Consider the following 17,928-nt stretch of genomic DNA (forward strand, 5'->3'; position numbering starts at 1 on the left):
ACGTACTCCTTGTTGCAGTGCAGGTCATAGATGGGCGTCTTGAACTGGATGGACTTGACCATCTCCCCTGTCCTCAGTGAGTACAGGTCCACACAGCAGTATGGAGGGCTCGTCCTAGGCACAGAAACACATCCTTTATTTGACACATTCAGTACAAAATAGGCATATTTTCAAGGATTTCTCTCTCAAATCAAGGGCTTTATTGGCATGGGAAATGTTCACATTGCCAAAGCAAGTGAACTAGATAATAAACAAAAGTGAAATAAACAATATGAATTAACAGTAAACATTACACTCACACAAAAGTTCCAAATGAATAAAGACATTACAAATGTCGTATGTGCAAATAGTTAAAGATCAAAAGGGGAATTAAATAAACAAATATGGGTTGTATTTACAATGGTGCTTGTTCTTCACTGGTTGTCCTTGTGTCAACAGGTCACAAATCTTGCTGCTGTGATGGCACACCCCCCCCCCCCCTTTATGCACGACACAACCCAGAGTGCCTGGATACAGCACTTAGCTGTGGTATAGTGGCCATATACCAAACCCCAAGGTGCCTTATTGCTATTATAAACTGGTTACCAACGTAAAAATAAATGGTTTTGTCATACCTGTGGATTACGGTCTGATATACCACAGCTGTCAGCCAATCAGCATTCAGGGCTTGTTTCATCCTAGCCTACTGACACAAAAAGTTAAGAATACAAAATTCCGATATTTTCTCCTGCAGCACTACTTCTACTCCACTGACCAGCAATGGGCTGCAAGCATCAATTAGGTTCTAATGTCGGTCTGCGTTCTCAATCACTCAAACCAACCGAACAACAGGCCACCATTTCTCTTCTTTACGGTGGAAAAGATCTGCTCTTTCCATTCAGGCCTCTCTCTGACAAATGCAAACAGTGGATGAAATACTGTGGCTGAAGCGTTGAGAAAATTACCCCATTTCAAATTATGCACAGGCCATCACAAAGCAGCCAAGGCATATTAAACTGTTCGCAAAGCACCGGGAACATGGAAACACTTAGGGGAGAGTTGAATGGTAAAAATCTGCAGTGACCATCCATGTGCTACTTGATAGCCCTGAGTCGCAGCCATGGAGAACCGGAGAGGGTTTCATTTGTCAAAATTCTTCCGATGAGGGAATCTTAGAATGGAGCCGATGATAGAGAAGCCAGTCTGCCTGCATCAGTCTCTCTCGCTTCTTCTCCATCTTGTTCTCTCTAATTAATTCAGACTCTCCCCCTCTCCTCTCCCTCTCTTGCGCTCTTCCTCTTTCGCTCCCCTCTCTCAATGTTTTTCTCTCTCCTGCTCTCTTGTCCTTGTCCTCGCTCTTGGTCAATAGTCAAGGCTCTTGATTAACTGCTGTTGGTTCGTGTTAGCCGTGAGTAGACTGGCTATATTGAGTCTTGTCGCTACAGCAAATGCCAAGCAGAATTAGTGTTGGTGAACTCAGGCTGTGTGATGTTCTGGCTCCATGTCTGCCTGGGGACTGGATGGTACAAAAACACTCATTAAGTCCTGTTGCAGACATAAGGGGAGACATGCAGGTAACTGCCAAATTAAAGGAAACACTTAAGTAAATGAGGGATACCAAGTACAGTACCAGTCAAAAGTTTGGAAACACCTAGTCATTCAATGTTTATTTTTACTATTTTCTACATTGTAGAATAATAGTGAGGACATCACAACAACGAAAAAACACAAGGAATCATGTTGTAACCAATAAAGTGTTGAATCAAAATATATTTGAGATTCTTCAAAGTAGCCACCCTTTGCCTTGATGACAGCTTTGCAGTCTTGGCATTCTCTCAACCACCTTCATGAGGAATGCTTTTCCAACTGTCTTGAATGAGTTCCCACATATTCTGAGCACTGCTTTTCCATCACTCCCCAGTCCAATTCATCCCAAACAATCTCATTTGGATTGAGGCCGGGTGATTGTGGAGATCAGGTAATCTGATGCAGCACTCCATTACTGTCCTTCTTGAATAAATAGCCCTTACACAGCCTGGAGGTGTGTTTGGTCATTGTCCTGTTATAGTCCCACTACGCAAACCAGATGGGATGGCGTATCGCTGGAGAATGCTGTGGTAGCCAAGCTGGTTAAGCGTGCCTTGAATTCTAAATAAATTACAGAACAGGGAATAGGGCCCTGGTCAAAAGTAGTGCACTATACAGGGAATAGCAAAGCACCCACACCTACTCCATGCTTCATGGTGGGAACCACACATGTGGAAATCATCCGCTCACCTACTCTGTGTATCACAATTCAACTGCAGTTGGAACCAAAAATCTACAATTTGGACTCTTCAGACCAAAGGGCAGATTTCCACTGGTCTAATATCTATTGCTCGTGTTTCTTGGCCCAAGCAAGTCTCTTATTATTATTGGTGTCCTTTAGTAGTGGTTTCTTTGCAGCAATTCAACCATGAAGGACTGATTCACGCAGTCTTCTCTGAACAGTTGATGTTGAGATGTGTCTTACTTGAACACCGAAGCATTTATTTAGGCTGCAATCTGAGGTGCAGTTAACTCTAATGAACGTATCCTCTGCAGCAGGTAACTCAGGGTCTTTCTTTCCTGTGGTGGTCCTCAGAGCCAGTTTCTTCATAGCGCTTGATGGTTTTTGCGACTACACTTGAAAGAAATGTCAAAGTTCTTGAAATGTTCCAGATAGACTGACCTTCCTGTCATAAGGTAATGGACTGTCATTTCTCTTTCCTTATACAACCTCTACCTTGTCACAACACAACTGATTTGTTCAAACGCATTGAGGAAAGAAATTCCACAAATTAACAAGGTTAATTGAAATGCATTCCAGGTGATTAACTCAAGAAGCTGGTTGAGAGAATGCCAAGAGTGAGCAAAGCTGTCATTAAGGCAAAGGGTGGCTATTTGAAGTATCTCAAATATAAAATATTGTGATTTGTTTCACACTCCTTTGGTTACTACATGATTATGTTATTACATAGTTTTAATGTCTTCACTATTGTTCTACATTGTAGAAAATTGTAAAAAAAAAATAAAGAAAAACCCTGTAATGGAGTAGGTGTCCAAACATTTGACTGGAACTGTATATTTTTATTTTACCTTTATTTAACTAGGCAAGTCAGTTAAGAACAAATTCTTATTTTCAATGACGGCCTAGGAACAGTGGGTTAACTGCCTGTTCAGGGGCAGAACGACAGATTTGTACCTTGTCAGCTTGGTGATTTGAACTTGCAACCTTCCGGTTAATAGTCCAACGCTCTAACCACTAGGCTACCCTGCTATTGAAAGCAGGTGCACATAGGTGTAATTTCTGAGTTAATTAAGCAATTAAAATCACAATATGCTTAGGCTCATGTATAAAAATGCCCAGTTGTCCATTATTTTGGCTATCATGCCTAGTCGTGCTGAGTGATTAGTGCTTTTTGAAGTCTGTTCGGTTTCGGTTCAATTACTAAAACAATTACGGTTTTCGATTCCTTTTATTAAATGCTCTGTGCATTACGTGGGTTGAATGCTGTAATAATACAGAATCAAATAATTAATAAAGTCCCATGATGGTAGTGACTGCCCATTACAGCTTATCACTTATTAACCATTACTTCAGTTTAATAAAATATTTCAGTTGTGTATATTACATGTTTCATTTGATTACTTGATTATTTCATTCCAAGTTATCATATCAGCTCTTTAAAGCTGATGCCTACTCTGTGACAAAATCCCTATTTTGTAGTTCAAAGTAAATAAGGCATACTTATGACTGCTGAATGCCATCAATCACTTTGATTATGTATTTTCAGATAGAGATTTGTGAAGCAACAGCTGCTCTCTATAACACCTCATGATTGTGGATTCTCTCTTCTGTAGCAGGCGTAAAATAATTTGGACAAGTAGGTGCGCAATGGATTATGGGCATTGTAGTTAATAACCACGTTTTTGGCACTCAACAGAAAAATAACAAATGAAATATAAGTCAAATAATTGAACATGCATCAGTCAATTAGTAGTATAGAAATCAACATTTAGGTTAATCACTAAGCACTAATGGTTACAAGAAGAGATCTGTGACTGTGAAAGAGGGGTCTCAAAAGGAGAATAGGGAGTTAAGGGTGTGTGTGTCTCAGTCACAAGATCGCAACCCAGTTGAACACTTTTAGGGAGGTTCTGGAGCGGCGCCTGAGACGTTTTCCACCACCATCAACAAAACACCAAACGAAGGAATGAGACGTGAAAGAATGGTGTCGCATCCCTACAATAGAGTTCCATACAAAAGCACATTGAAGCTGTTCTGGCTCTATTCCCCATAAAGTGCACTACTTTGGGAGCAGCCGCTGTCCACTCCCTAAAAAGGATGCTCACCCCTTGATCAAGGGGATTAGTGTGTGCGTGAAAGCAGCACCACTCAAACAGAGCTTGGGCAGACACAAATGCAGCTCCACACCTACTGACAAATTCAGAGGCGCGTCCGTCCGTCCGTCCGTCTGTGGCTGGAGCCCTCAGATCTCAGCCCAGCCAGAGACACAACACAGTGTCCGTGTGTGCATGGCTGACACTGCATGTTTGTGTGCGCACGCAAGACTGTGTGAGTGTTGGGTGTATGTACCAGCGGGAGTGTCTGACGTTGTGTGTGCGCGCATTTCCTCTGTCATTTCCTGTAAGAGGCAATGGGGAAGATAAAGGAGGTGACAAGAGTTTTGGGTGACCTCCATTCAGTTGTCCATAGCAGCCGGACATAATACTGATCTGCTGCAGGCCTTATTACACTAAGGCATATTATGATACTCTCTGGCACAGCAAGGATAGCATTACCAAACTGAGTACAAGAATTGAGATGAATAGAAAAATATAACTTCTAACTTGTTTTCTGGCGGCTCTTCCATCGATTTCAGCGTTATCACCGGGGTCAGATCAATCTAATCCAAATGCTTTTTACGAAATAACAGGCGCCCGGATTGATTCACTCATGGGGACAATGATGTCCCGCCCGTCCCTCTATTACAGAATTAAAATGGCCCCCGGTTGAATTGTTTTGGCCTGGGCAGTATTTTAACAAATGACGGTGTTCTAATGGAGCCAGGGCAGGATCAGCTGTAATGTGATTTCCTGGTGCTGGGGCTGCGGAGGCGTGGGTTGAAAGCCAGGCTAAATCATCATTATCATTGATCAGGGCTAGATGTCAGTCCAGTAACATGTTAAGGTGACACTGAGCGCCCTCTTCCGCCTGAGTAATAGGACTGTTATTACGGCCTATGAGATCAATGTGTCAATTACTATTTACTGGGATTGGCCATTTTGGGTCTGAATTGATGCAGAGAGTGGGAAGGAGACTGAAGCAGTTGGGAGAGAGAAAAAGAAAGAGCGGGGGAGAGCGAGAGATGAGATTGTAAAATCATACAAAAAGTTGAGATTGTGTCTAAGCACGTACACAGACACACACACACACACACACACACACACACTGAAATAGAGGTACACACACTACTGAGGCAATGGCCATGACCTTTGGAGGAAAGTCTAAGTCTGCTGAAGTGGAAACAGTTGGTCTTGGCCCAAGTCGACTTCTAACATGAAGGGTTTCCCTCATATAACAGCAATCCTAAATGACTGCTAATTACTGGGTAGTAGGCTGTAAAGCAGCCAGACAGAGATCCACACCTGCTACATCCATCTATCTCCACCTCAAACGGCCACTGGGTAAGCTAGTAAAACAGACGTGTACGTCCTAAACGGCACCCTATTCCCTATATAGTGCGCTAATTTTGACCAGAGTTGGGCCCTGGTCAACAGTAGTGCACTATCTAGGGAATAGGCTGCCATTTGGGATGACACCATGTTTCTGGGTCTCTTGACCGTCCAGCACAGCTCTGTTTTATCTGGCCTGCTATAGACTAGCTACTGTACCATTTTGGAAAATGTATTCACAACAGAACGGTTATATGACTTTTACAACCGAGGCAGAGTCTTCATTTTAGCAACACGTCAGTTTACAATGGTTATTATGTACATTATGTCAGATGCATGCCATTTAAATCACGAGAGAGGGTTTTTTCCTGCATGAAAGACGTATTTAACATGTGTTATTTTAGCTTCAACACGTTGGCGCTGTGAGCTGGGCTTGCATTTCTTCTCCGGGAGGGAACGTCTGGCTTCTGGTCAACGGAACCGGGAAGGTTATTATTTTATGAACCTGAGCGGAACCGATGGATAAAAACCGCACACTTCATGTGGCGGGCTGCAGTGGGCTAGACAGCAGGGGAACTGGGGAAGCCTTAAAGGGGAATTAAAAAGCAAGCAAATAAATGCATTTACAAGGAGGGGGACGTCACCACGTTTCCGACTGCAGCTCAGAGCTGAGCCCTTTACGAGCTCCCTGAATACGAGCAGACAATTACAAGCTGAGGAAATGCTAAACAAATACAGCCTGGGCCTGGTCCCTGGAGTCTCAGCTGGAACGGCCGAGGGGACAGGGTCAGAGTGCCCAGAGACTAGGAATGCCACCCGGGTCATAGACCACCTACATATCAGCCAATGGCTTTCAGTGCAATACACTATAGGCCTTTGGGTGCATTTTATACAATAGTGACCAAGACTAGAGAGTATTTCTATTATATCTATATACTATCATCTGGGTAATTGTTGGGATGTGCATACACTATGGGTGAACCATATAGGTAGAAAAACATGTTACAAGTAAAGCCTGGACAAATTGGTTGAACTAATCTTTGGACTGAGATCAGACTGGTGAGTCATAGATTTATAACAGTTACTTCTACACACACACACATGAAAACAATTACTCTATTTTCATAGGCATCAAGTGAGGTGGGTGGTACTGGAAGAAAAGAGACAAATTCTGTCACAATATTCACTAAGTTTCCTTCTCTCGCTGACTACCCCTCCCTCTCTTTCTCAGTCCTCCTTTCCCCTCCTCCTCTGTGGAACACAACCCTCAACACACAACAAACGCCGGCCACATCAGAGGCAGCTTGGGGGGGTGGGGGGCTGTGATTCCGGCACGCCGCTGGCATTAGCGGGAAAGTAATTAGGGTAAGAAGTTCAACCACATCTCCATGTCTGCAGCCCTGCCAGAAATACATTTCCTCCTCATTCAGTACCGTACATTCACCACCAACAAGCATATTGGAAACACATCGCCACGCCAGTGTGTGTGTGTGTGTGTGTGTGTGTGTGTGTGTGTGTGTGTGTGTGTGTGTGCGCTTGCACAAATCCCTTGGTCAAACCCTAGTCTATTGGCACACTGGTGCAACAAAAATCGCCATCAAAAACAGTCAGTTTAAGCTAAAGATCTAAGATCAAATATCCTATAGTAAAATACTATAAAAGTAGCAGCATATGTTCAAGTTTAAACAATGTACTCACGGCAGACTACCTACAAGGAAGATTGAACACCACCACAACAAGTCAGCCAGAAAGGGTATTATTAACAAAAAATACTTTTAAATCTGACAGGGCTTTAAAACCAAGGTAATTCAACCTGTATGCTTTATACCGAAATGCTTTGATGTCAAATAAACAACATGTTGCCTCTGTCCAAAATGGTTATGAACACTACTGAGGAGTTGAGTTGAGTTTATTTTTACAGGGACAGTGCACATTGAAACTCCCCATCCCGGATCCGGGATCGTGACTAAAGCCTCAGGCTCATTAGCATAACTTTTTCCGAATTAACTCCATAATATCGACCGAAACATGGCAAACGTTGTTTGGAATCAATCCTCAAGGTGTTTTTTCACATATCTCTTCATTGATATATCGTTCGTGGAAGCCTGCTTTCTTCTCTAAATTCCATGGAAAAATACTTGCAGCTGAGTTTTGCGCACCAATTTCGGTGCAGGACACCGGGCGGACACCTAGTAAATGTGGTCTCTTATGGTCAATCTTCCAATGATATGCCTACAAATACGTCACAATGCTGCAGACACCTTGGGGAAACGACAGAAAGGGCAGGCTCGTTCCTCTCGCATTCACAGCCATATAAGGAGACAATGGAAAACGGAGCCTCAAAAATACTGCTCATTTCCTGGATGCCGTCTCATCTTGGTTTTGCCTGTAGCTCACGTTCTAGGGCACGCACAGAGAATATCTTTGCAGTTCTGGACACGTCAAGAGTGTTTTCTTTCCAAAGCTACCAATTATATGCATAGTCGAGCATCTTTTTGTGACAAAATATTGCGCTTAAAACGGGCACGTCTTTTTATCCAAAAATGATATAGCGCCCCCAGAGTTTCAACAGGTTAATCAACGTTTCAGTAAAAGTGCCGGTTTTAGCCAGCCGGCTAATTTTCAACCGCAGTCCCTGGGCAGGTTATTAAAAACAATTACAATATAGACAATAGCAACATAGAACAAGCAAGACATAGCAAAATAGGACAAGCAAGACATAGCATACAGACAGAGCAACATAGAGCAAAAAGCAGCAAGACAAAATTCATAAAAGCAACAAAGTGTTTCCACACCTCACAAGCTACAGACAACAGACAACATGGAAAGCGGCAACACACAGCTAGGGACCATGTTCACAAATCTGATTGACCTTTAGCCATGTCTTCAAGCATTTTGTGAAAGTGTGATATGTGGTGCAGTTATGTGTGTCTGATGGCAGTGTATTCCAGACATGGGAAGCTCTCACAGAGAATGCAGATTTACTAAAGGTGCTTTTCCTTAGGGGAACTATACAGTCACCTCTCATGGCAGACCTTGTGGATCTGCTGCCATATGTCTGGGTTTTCTGTTTAACAAAAATATTGAGTGGAGGGGGAGCCAGGCCATCTTGAATACAAGACATGCGTCGGTGTATTGCACAAGATTTTCCCAACTCAAGAGCTCATGCTTTCTAAGGATGTGACAATGATGATGGCTATTGGGCTTCCTATCAAGCACTTTGAGAGCCTGTTTGTAGACAGACTGAATAGGTTTTACAGCAAGCTTGGGCCCAACTAGTCAACCAGTATGTTGAGTGGGGGAGTATCATAGAGTTGAAGTACAGTTTTGCTACCTCTGTAGTCAAACAATTTCGTATAAATCGGAAATTAGCTGGGTTGAATTTAGTTATTTGAATTACCTTTTTCACATGCTTTTTAAAAAGAGAGGTTGGAATCAAGTATGATGCCAAGGTACTTAAAATCGGATACCACCTGGAGCTTCTCCCCTGACACATAGACATCTGGCTCAGTAGCATCTGTTGCCCTCTTTGTGAAGAACATGCAAACAGTTTTTTTCACATTGAGATGCAAACACGAGTCATTGAGCCACTTTGTAACCTGGACCATTACAGTAGTGAGTTCTTGTGCAGCTTGTTGTTTGCTCTTTGCATGCACATATATCACTGTATCATCTGCATACATTTGAACTTCAAACCCAGTACAGACAGAAGGCAGATCATTAATGTACAGGCTGAACAGGAGGGGCCCCAGTATTGACCCTTGGGGCACGCCCACATCATAGCTACGATAGGGAGACAGCTCATTGCTCACTCTGACACACTGAGTTCTGCCTTCAAGGTATGATTTCATCCATCTCAAGGCATCAGGGGAAAAGTTGAACTTTGACAATTTTGTGATGAGAATCTCATGGTTAACAGTATCAAAAGCCTTCCTTAGGTCCAGAAACACAGCCCCAACAGCACCCCCTTTGTCCATCTTGGACTTCACATTTTCCAGAAGAAAGCAGTTGGCCGTTTCTGTGGAGTGATTCGCTCTGAAGCCAAACTGCATGGAGTGTAATGTGAAGGGGCTGTTGTTGAGGTGGGCAATCAGTTGTTCTGCTACACACTTTTCAACAACCTTTGACACCACAGGTAGTATACTAATGGGCCTGTAGTTACTCACGTCAGCAGGGTCGCCTGATTTAAAGATGGCCGTTATTATGGCCGACTTCCATACCCTTGGAAACACACCGAGACCAATAGATGTGTTGGTGACCTTAGTAATGGGGCCAATGAGTGACTCTTTGTAGTTTTTAAGAAAGGTAGAGTCCATCCCAAACACATCTTTGGCTTTAGAGTTCTTTAGTGAGCTAATCACCTTGTTCACCTTTGACTCAGAAACCTCCCTTATGATGAAGACAGGTTGAGTGTCGTTCACTAGCACTGAGCCCAAGAAACCGGTGGAGGGGTTCTGTGTCAGTGCCCTGACAGAGTCAATAAAGTAGGAATTGAAGGCTATTGCTATTTCGACTACATCCTGTGTTAGATTGTTATTCACCATGCTTTCTAGTCTTTTTGCAGTGTTACTATGGTCTTTCCCTGTTAACCTTTTTAGATTCTCCCATATCAATTTAGAATTTCCCTTTGCTTCACCAATTATGTTAATAAAAAAGTTTGCCTTGGCCTGTCTGATTTCTTTCATCACCTTATTTCTCAACATGGTAAACCTACGTCTGTCATGCTCTAATTTAGATTTTAGGGCTATTTTTAGAGCATAATCTCGTTCTTTCATCAATTTCCAGATTTCTCCATTTAGCCAAGGAAGAGTGCTCTTTTGGCCAGGTTTGGATTTGATTTTCTTTAGGAAGCCATTTATTGTAGTCTGGATTGTGGATAGAAAAACCTGACTATCAGCTTCCACGTCTGTATAGGACAAGAGATCATTCCAGTTTATTCCCTTAAATGCTTTTTCAAAATAGTTTAATTCACTCTTAGGTATTCTGAGTTGATCCGGCTTTCTAACAGTAGAGAGGTTAAACCTGCTCTTAGACAGCTTTCTGGCTATAAGTGTCAGATTATGATCAGACAGCCCAGTAACCATATTGAATGATTTAGTCACTCTCTCTGGTTTATTACTGAACACCAAATCAATCTGTGTTTTAGAGCAACAAGTCACCCTGGTTGGCCCTTTAACTAGCTGTGTAAGGTCAATGGTATTAGTGATCCGTTTGAGGGTTTTCCTACAACACTTGTCTTCATAATTAATGTTAAAATCTCCCATTAAGATGACCTCTTTCCCAAAATCACATTCCCTAAGCATGGTATTAAACTGATCAAAAAACACACTTTTGGTGGAAGGTGGCCTATACATTCCAATGAGGGTAAAAGACATTTGGGGAGACAGTGTAACTTTCAGGCCGATACATTCTAGTTCATTATCACATGACCACTCAATTTGTTTACATCGGATATGTTCTTTAATGTAAATCATCACACCCCCTCCTCTTCCTTCAATCCTGTCTCTCCTGAAAACATTGTAGCCAGGCACAATCAAAGCAGCATATGGAGAGTGTTTATGGAGCCATGTCTCTGAGAGGCAGAGAAAGTCAAGGTTGGAGTCTGTGAGTAGATGTTGAATTTGATCACTTTTTGGAATGACACTACGAATGTTCAAGTGCCCCCTTAGTAGTCCCTTGGGCTTAGCTCGTGGGTCCTAGATGACTCGAGAGTGATTGACACACTGAAAAAAGTTACATTTTCTGTGTTTTCTGACGGCTGGGTTTAGGCCGTTTCGCTTTGATTAGGGGCAGTTCGGTAGCGCAATTAACAATCCCTCCCGCCTGCACTGGATGCGGGGAACTAATTAAAATAGCTTGCGTACCCGAAGCAGAGTCAGGGATCGCATATAGCGACTCTGGTATGTTTGAAGAGTCAAAATCTATCCTGGAGTCGGGTGAGTCGAGAGAAACCATAGAACCATAGCACTCACCCACCTCCACAGCGGCGACGACCAGTGGACGAGGCCATCCACCGCTCTCCACTCCGGTGCATATCACTGAGTGCACTTTGTGCTTTACAGTCAAGTGTTAGATATGAATGGAATACTCCTAAAATTATATTTCTATAAAGTAATACTACATTATCAACACGAAAATGAACAATTGCGCTTTGATAAATGTAAACGAGCCTTGTCGTTAATAAACAATACAGATATAGGCAACCTGCCCTGCAGTATCTTAAAAAGGAAAATAAGGAAAATTGCTTTAAAACTCTTCAAAAGGCTTGGGTCTTCCTATCCTTGGAGACCTTGAGTTATACGAGTGTCCCAGTCTGCACGGAACACACAGAGGACAGACAGAGCACAGATCTAAGCAGAAGTTAGCTGCACCTGGACTAGACTGTCTCAGAGGAACGGTCAACAGGGAGAGGAATCCATGACACGAGATGGATGAATCCCAAATGGTACCCTATTACTTAAACAGTATAGTACACTACTTCTGACAAGGGCCCGCGGGGCTAACCCTAACCATGACAGGAGAAAAGAGACTGTGTGCTAAATAGCATAGCATCCCCCTGGTCCATTTCTTACTCACATGCAGAACAACAGCTTCCTGGTGGAGAGAATGTATTGGTAACTAGAGAGTGCCATGTTCAAATCCCTCGTGAGGTACAGTATTGCTGAGGTTTTCTTTACCAGATGAGATACTCCATCTGGTTTCCATCCATTCACTGCTTGTCATCCTCACACACCAAAGTAATTGCAGTTGGAAGTTACTGGTATGTGATATTTGGGGAAAAGAATTCACTACTTCCCTTAATAGAAATATAGGGCATATTAATACATAGTGGCTAAAATTCTAAGTTGATGAACAACACCTTCAGTATTACAAAACTGAAACGCTCTGATTAGATTTTTTACATGACATTTGTCATGAAAGGACTGTAAAACATACTGCAAAAAAGCTGAATGAACTGAAACGTATTTATGCCTCATTGTGACCTGTAAAAACAAATTGTCTGCCACTTCCACTACATACCACAATTTAAACTCACTTCCCATTTGAAGGGGGAAACTGGCGAGGCAGAACATATTTTCGGGCCGACAGAAAACAGACGTTGAAGTCAAAATTAACGCTTCGAAATGAAGCCAGAGACTGCCCTCTGTAAGCGCTGAGTGTGTGTGTGTGTGTGTAAATGTAAGTCTGTGTGGCCTAAAATGAAAAGTTGGTTTAGTTGAGATTACAGGCATTCCCGTTTTCACAGACTAACATTACAAAAGGTTCTGGAATGATTTCATCACAACTCTTAAAAACAGCATGACAATCCCACCCACAAATTGAAAACTAACAAAAGCGGGAAAATAAAGAAAAATGCGCCTATTTGAGCTTCATCTTAATCATAATAAATTCTGTGGTTGGCTGGACCGCAAAAGACAGCACTGTGACTGTAGCGGTGTCCCCGCTGGGGAGTGAGAGTGTGTATCATGGAGACTAAGGCCTAATGCTGGTTTCAAAAGCATCACTTCCCCAAATCCCCATAATCTGGTGCCTCTAATACAAACGCTCTGAGATTTACCCTTTAATACACTTTAGAGAGGGATACCTCGCGTTTACCATGGCTAAACCTGTCATGAAAATAGCAATGAAAAGCACAGCTTAGAACCACAATAGGCTTTCCCTTAAGTCTCTTCAAAAATGTATGGTGGAATGAGTGGGGTTTTCCCTGCAATACTGTAATTAATATAAAGGCATTAGGTGACAACAGGACTTATGGATAAAGCTTTGGGATAAAGACAAAATTAGGGACATGACATTATCCCTCTCTTGTAGGATCAATCTCACTTTGTTGTTGACGGGTGTCATTTAAAATTACACATAGCTTTCATCTTCCTGCGTCAGATTAAAAACTGTGTGCTAAATGTGTCTGTAATGAATATTGAGATAAAGGGCATGACACCAGCCTGGTTGTTGAGGTGTGAAAAGCCTTGACCCTCGAGCCCTGAGTTATAAGGGACAGGTCCATGGGAGGTTTACAGGGGCCAGAGGAGGTTTACAGGAGCCAGATGGAGAGCTATGTCCTGGTGCTGAAACCATGTCTTGAAAGGTCTAGCAGCAAACACACTGATTATGGTAAATATTGAATAAATAAGTGTACAAGTAAACAAGAAAAACATGCACTGTATCCTCCTTCACTGGTGCTAACTGTTTCCAGGCTGCTACTGGCTACAGCCTGGGAGGTAGCCATGGTGAGCATTGTCACCCACGGGGGAGTCACAATGTGTCGCGGCCGGCCGGAACCCTCCCAAAATACGAATCCATCCATAATCTCCATGGTGACAGAAGACTATTTGTCAAAAATAAATTATAATAAAAAATAAAAGTCATGCCCACATCCTCTGTGCATCTGGAAATTTGGGGTGGGCGTACAGGGAAGTAAGGGGCCCTGGTCAGAAGTAGTGCACTATTGCCATTTGCAATACAAAAAAAGTGATAACAAAAGCACGTTTCTTCTTCCCTGCTTCCCTCCTGGGAGTGTATGTATGCTCCCACTCCTAAAAACACCAACAAACAGTTAGCATGCCTCCACCCCCTGCCTCTGTGATTTGCATTCATTGACAAAGAGCAGTCTTAAAATGTTCTGAATGTTAATACCTGCGGAACTAATTAAAATGAAAGAAAATAATAACAACGACTAGCAGCAGCAGGGGCTGGAAACACAAATCCTTTCCAGATACTATGTGAGGAGGAGGCAGACCAGAGCCCAAGGGCTGCCACAGGATGGCACACAGGCATTCTTTACTAATTCCCCCACTGGCGCAGAGCGTGAAGGGACACATATGTACTTTGCCGTCAGGAAAATCACTCGATCTATAAATTGTTTTGGCTTAACGCATAATCCTTTCCATTGATAAAATTATGTTGAGTGGGTCTGGCTAGAAGTTCACAAATACAAGGATAGGCACAGATGCTTTTTGACTTTCTAGTTTTCCTTTAATTTGCAAATCTTGTAATCTAAGCCTAGAGCTGACTGAACCAACTTCAAAACCAGCGCTGCTCTCGCGGCCAAGACTCCAATCTGTTTTCCATTTAAGTGTCAAGCCGGCATCCTTTTTGCTGGTTGACAAAAGCTGTTATTTAAAATGATTATATGCTAAAAACTGTGTGAGGACCTTAGTAAGTTTACGAACGGCCCGAACGGAAAAAACTGTGCTGCGGCCATAGGGGAGTTTCTCTCATCTTTTAATGTAGTGTTATTTACCAAACACTTCTGTCGGTCGGGGGTCAGGACGGCCCCAGTCTGGATGTGCCATTCAGCCAGATGTCAGGGTTTGGGCTTTTCAGCAGCAAGCATGTTTTCAGAATTAGTGCTGAGCGTCAGTCACTGGGCGAAGTAGCCAAACCCTCCCTGTTTGTATTCCTCTCTCCGTGTCAGCCAGGACACATTCAGAAGACTAAAAGAGGCAGTACAGAGGCCGAGGAGGGGCCAGGCAGAGCCAGAATCGGTGGCAGAGGCAGAAGGAGAGAGAGAGGCAGCAGAGGGGGAGAGAGGTAAAGGCAGCAGAGGAGCAGGCAGTGTTCCTTTAAAAACATGGGGAAGGTGGTCTCCATCAAAGCCCAGCCGAAGACAGACTTCCTTATTTCATTTCCTGGGGAGGAAATATCGAGTTATGTTTTTGCTGTTCTGGAAGAGGGGAAAGGGGGAGTTCACAGCAGCCTTTGCAGGGTATGGAGAGAAGAGCGCAGAGCAGTCGTCTGTGGTTCTCTCATACCTTTGCTCCTTCTCCACCAGCCAGCCATTCCCCACTCGTCCGGCTTCCCAAGGTGCCACATATCTTCTTAATCTCCTCTCTCCTTGCCTTCATCCCTCTCTATGTATGGATTTGGGGGGGCTTGTGGTGCTGTTACTACCCAGCTTTCAAATGTACTTAAGATTCGTACCTCGTAACATCAATGTGAGGCAGTACAACCAAGGGCCCGAGCCGGTCTCCCCCTTCCTTTCCACACATTTTCAATGGGAAAACGTCATAAAGATTGACACCCTGGCGAAAGAGACAGGACATTCCATTAGCACATGGAAGTTTCAAATCTCTTCTCCTCCCCGCTTATCTCCTCTCTTCTTTTACCTGCTCCCCTCCCCTCCCCTCCTCTACCCTCTTTCTAGCAAAAGATCAAAACAACTACTTGACCTGTTGTTTCCTTGTTAAATCAGGCATTTGAGGAAGGGTGGAAGGGAAAGGGAACTCATGTTAAGGCTTCGTCTGAAATGAGAGTCAATCCCTATATAGGGCACTACTAAATTGGGTGTCATTGCAGACATAGTCCGAGTATGCAAGTCACGTTGACATGTTGTGCAATCCGGTTCCACTGTGGATCTGTCTGTGACCAATCAGTTAGAGGGAGGCCAGAGAAATACAACGACTAGACCAGACATGAGTCTATTATTATACATATACTAACTTCTTATAAGCATCGAAAACAGGCAAGCCCAATAAAATAAAACTATGCCTTGTTGCCAACTGACGCACATCACACCTACCAGTGGTCATGGTTACCAGCAGCCATGGTTAGCACATGTGGAAACTGGATTACAAGTGTGTGTGGCGCAGTTCAACTTTGACCCATCCAGAGAAAGGCTATTGATTTGGCTTGAGAGCTAATGGACTGTAACGCTATTTGATGTCATCAGGAACAGCAACTTTCTTTCAATATTGGACGGCCCTGTGCTTGCACATAGAATTACATATAAACTCACATTATCGGATCTGTATGGGCTTGTAGTGTAAAAAGCCCCGCAGCGGTCAAAGGCACTGCATCGCAGCGCTAGATGCGTCACAACAGACCCGGGTTCGAACACAGGCTGTATCACAAACGGCCATGATCGGGAGTCCCATAGGACGGCACACAATTGGCCCAGCGTCGTCCGGGTTAGGGGAGGGTTTGGCCGGGGGTGCATTACTTGGCTCACCGCGCTCTAGCGACTTCTTGTGGCAGACTGGGTGCCTGCAGGCTGACGAGGTCATCAGTTGAACGGGGTTTCCTCCGACACATTGGTGCAGCTGGCTTCCGGGTTAAGCGGGTGGGTGTTAAGAAGCGCGGTTTGGCGGGTCATGTTTCGGAGGACGCATGACTCGACCTTTGCCTCCTGAGCCCATTGGGGAGGTGCAGCGATGAGACAAGATCGAAATTGAGGAGAAAAATGTGGTAAAATACAAAGAGTAATATATATTATATATATATAATATATATATTTATATTTATATATATAGTCACAGTTGAAGTCGGAAGTTTACATACACCTTAGCCAAATACATTTAAACTCAGTTTCACAATTCATGACACTGAATCCCTAGTAAAAATTCCATGTCTTAGGTCAGTCAGGATCACCACTATATTTTAAGAATGTGAAATGTCAGAATAATAGTAGAGAATGATTTTTCAGCTTTTCACATTCCCAATGGGTCAGAAGTTTACATACACTCAATTAGTATTTGGTAGCATTGCCATTAAAAATTGTTTAACTTGGGTCAAACGTTTTGGGTAGCCTTCCACAAGGTTTCCACAATACGTTGGGTGAATTTTGTCCCATTCCTCCTGACAGAGCTGGTGTAACTGAGTCAGGCTTGAAGCCCTCCTTGCGCGCACAGGCTTTTTCAGTTCCGCCCACAAATTTTCTATTGGATTGAGGTCAGGGCTTTGTGATGGCCACTCCAATACCTTGACTTTGTTGTCCTTAAGCCATTTTGCAACAACTTCGTAAGTATGCTTGGTGTCATTGTCCATTTGGAAGACCCATTGGCGACCAAGCATTAACTTCCTGACTAATGTCTTGACTAATGAGATGTGGCTTCAATATATCCACATAATTGTCCTGCCTCATGATGCCATCTATTTTGTGAAGTGCACCAGTCCCTCCTGCAGCAAAGCACCCACACAACATGATACTGCCACCGCCGTGCTTCACGGTTGGGATGGTGTTCTTCGGCTTGCAAGCCTCCCCTTTTTCCTCCAAACATAACGATAGTCTTTATGGCCAAACAGATTGATTTTTGTTTCATCAGACCATACGACATTTCTCCAACAAGTATGATCTTTGTCCCCATGTGCAGTTGCAAACCGAAGTATTGCCTTTTTATGGCGGTTTTAGAGCTGTGGCTTCTTCCTTGCTGAGCGGCCTTTCAGGTTATGTCGATATAGGACTCGTTTTACTGTGGATATACACACTTTTATACCGGTTTCCTCCAGCATCTTTACACGGTCCTTTGCTGTTGT

The 17,928-nt window shown here is 43.3% G+C and overlaps 1 protein-coding gene across 7 annotated transcripts in view; it reads right to left on the reverse strand.

The window, feature by feature from the left end:
- The window catches only part of LOC135546378 (BCAS3 microtubule associated cell migration factor-like), a 363,062-nt gene that overhangs the window by 325,657 nt on the left and 19,477 nt on the right, over positions 1–17,928 (reverse strand). For 6 of the 7 annotated variants that reach the window (XM_064974752.1, XM_064974747.1, XM_064974748.1 and 3 more), the window contains one exon: positions 7–114. In XM_064974752.1, coding sequence (XP_064830824.1) covers positions 7–114 — 108 coding nt within the window. Of the gene's footprint in view, positions 1–6; positions 115–614; positions 683–17,928 lie in introns of all 7 variants that reach the window. The other variant, XM_064974751.1, reaches the window with a different exon arrangement.

This window comes from Oncorhynchus masou, chromosome 9 (assembly GCF_036934945.1).
Source record: "Oncorhynchus masou masou isolate Uvic2021 chromosome 9, UVic_Omas_1.1, whole genome shotgun sequence".
Classification (NCBI taxonomy): Eukaryota; Metazoa; Chordata; class Actinopteri; order Salmoniformes; family Salmonidae; genus Oncorhynchus; species Oncorhynchus masou.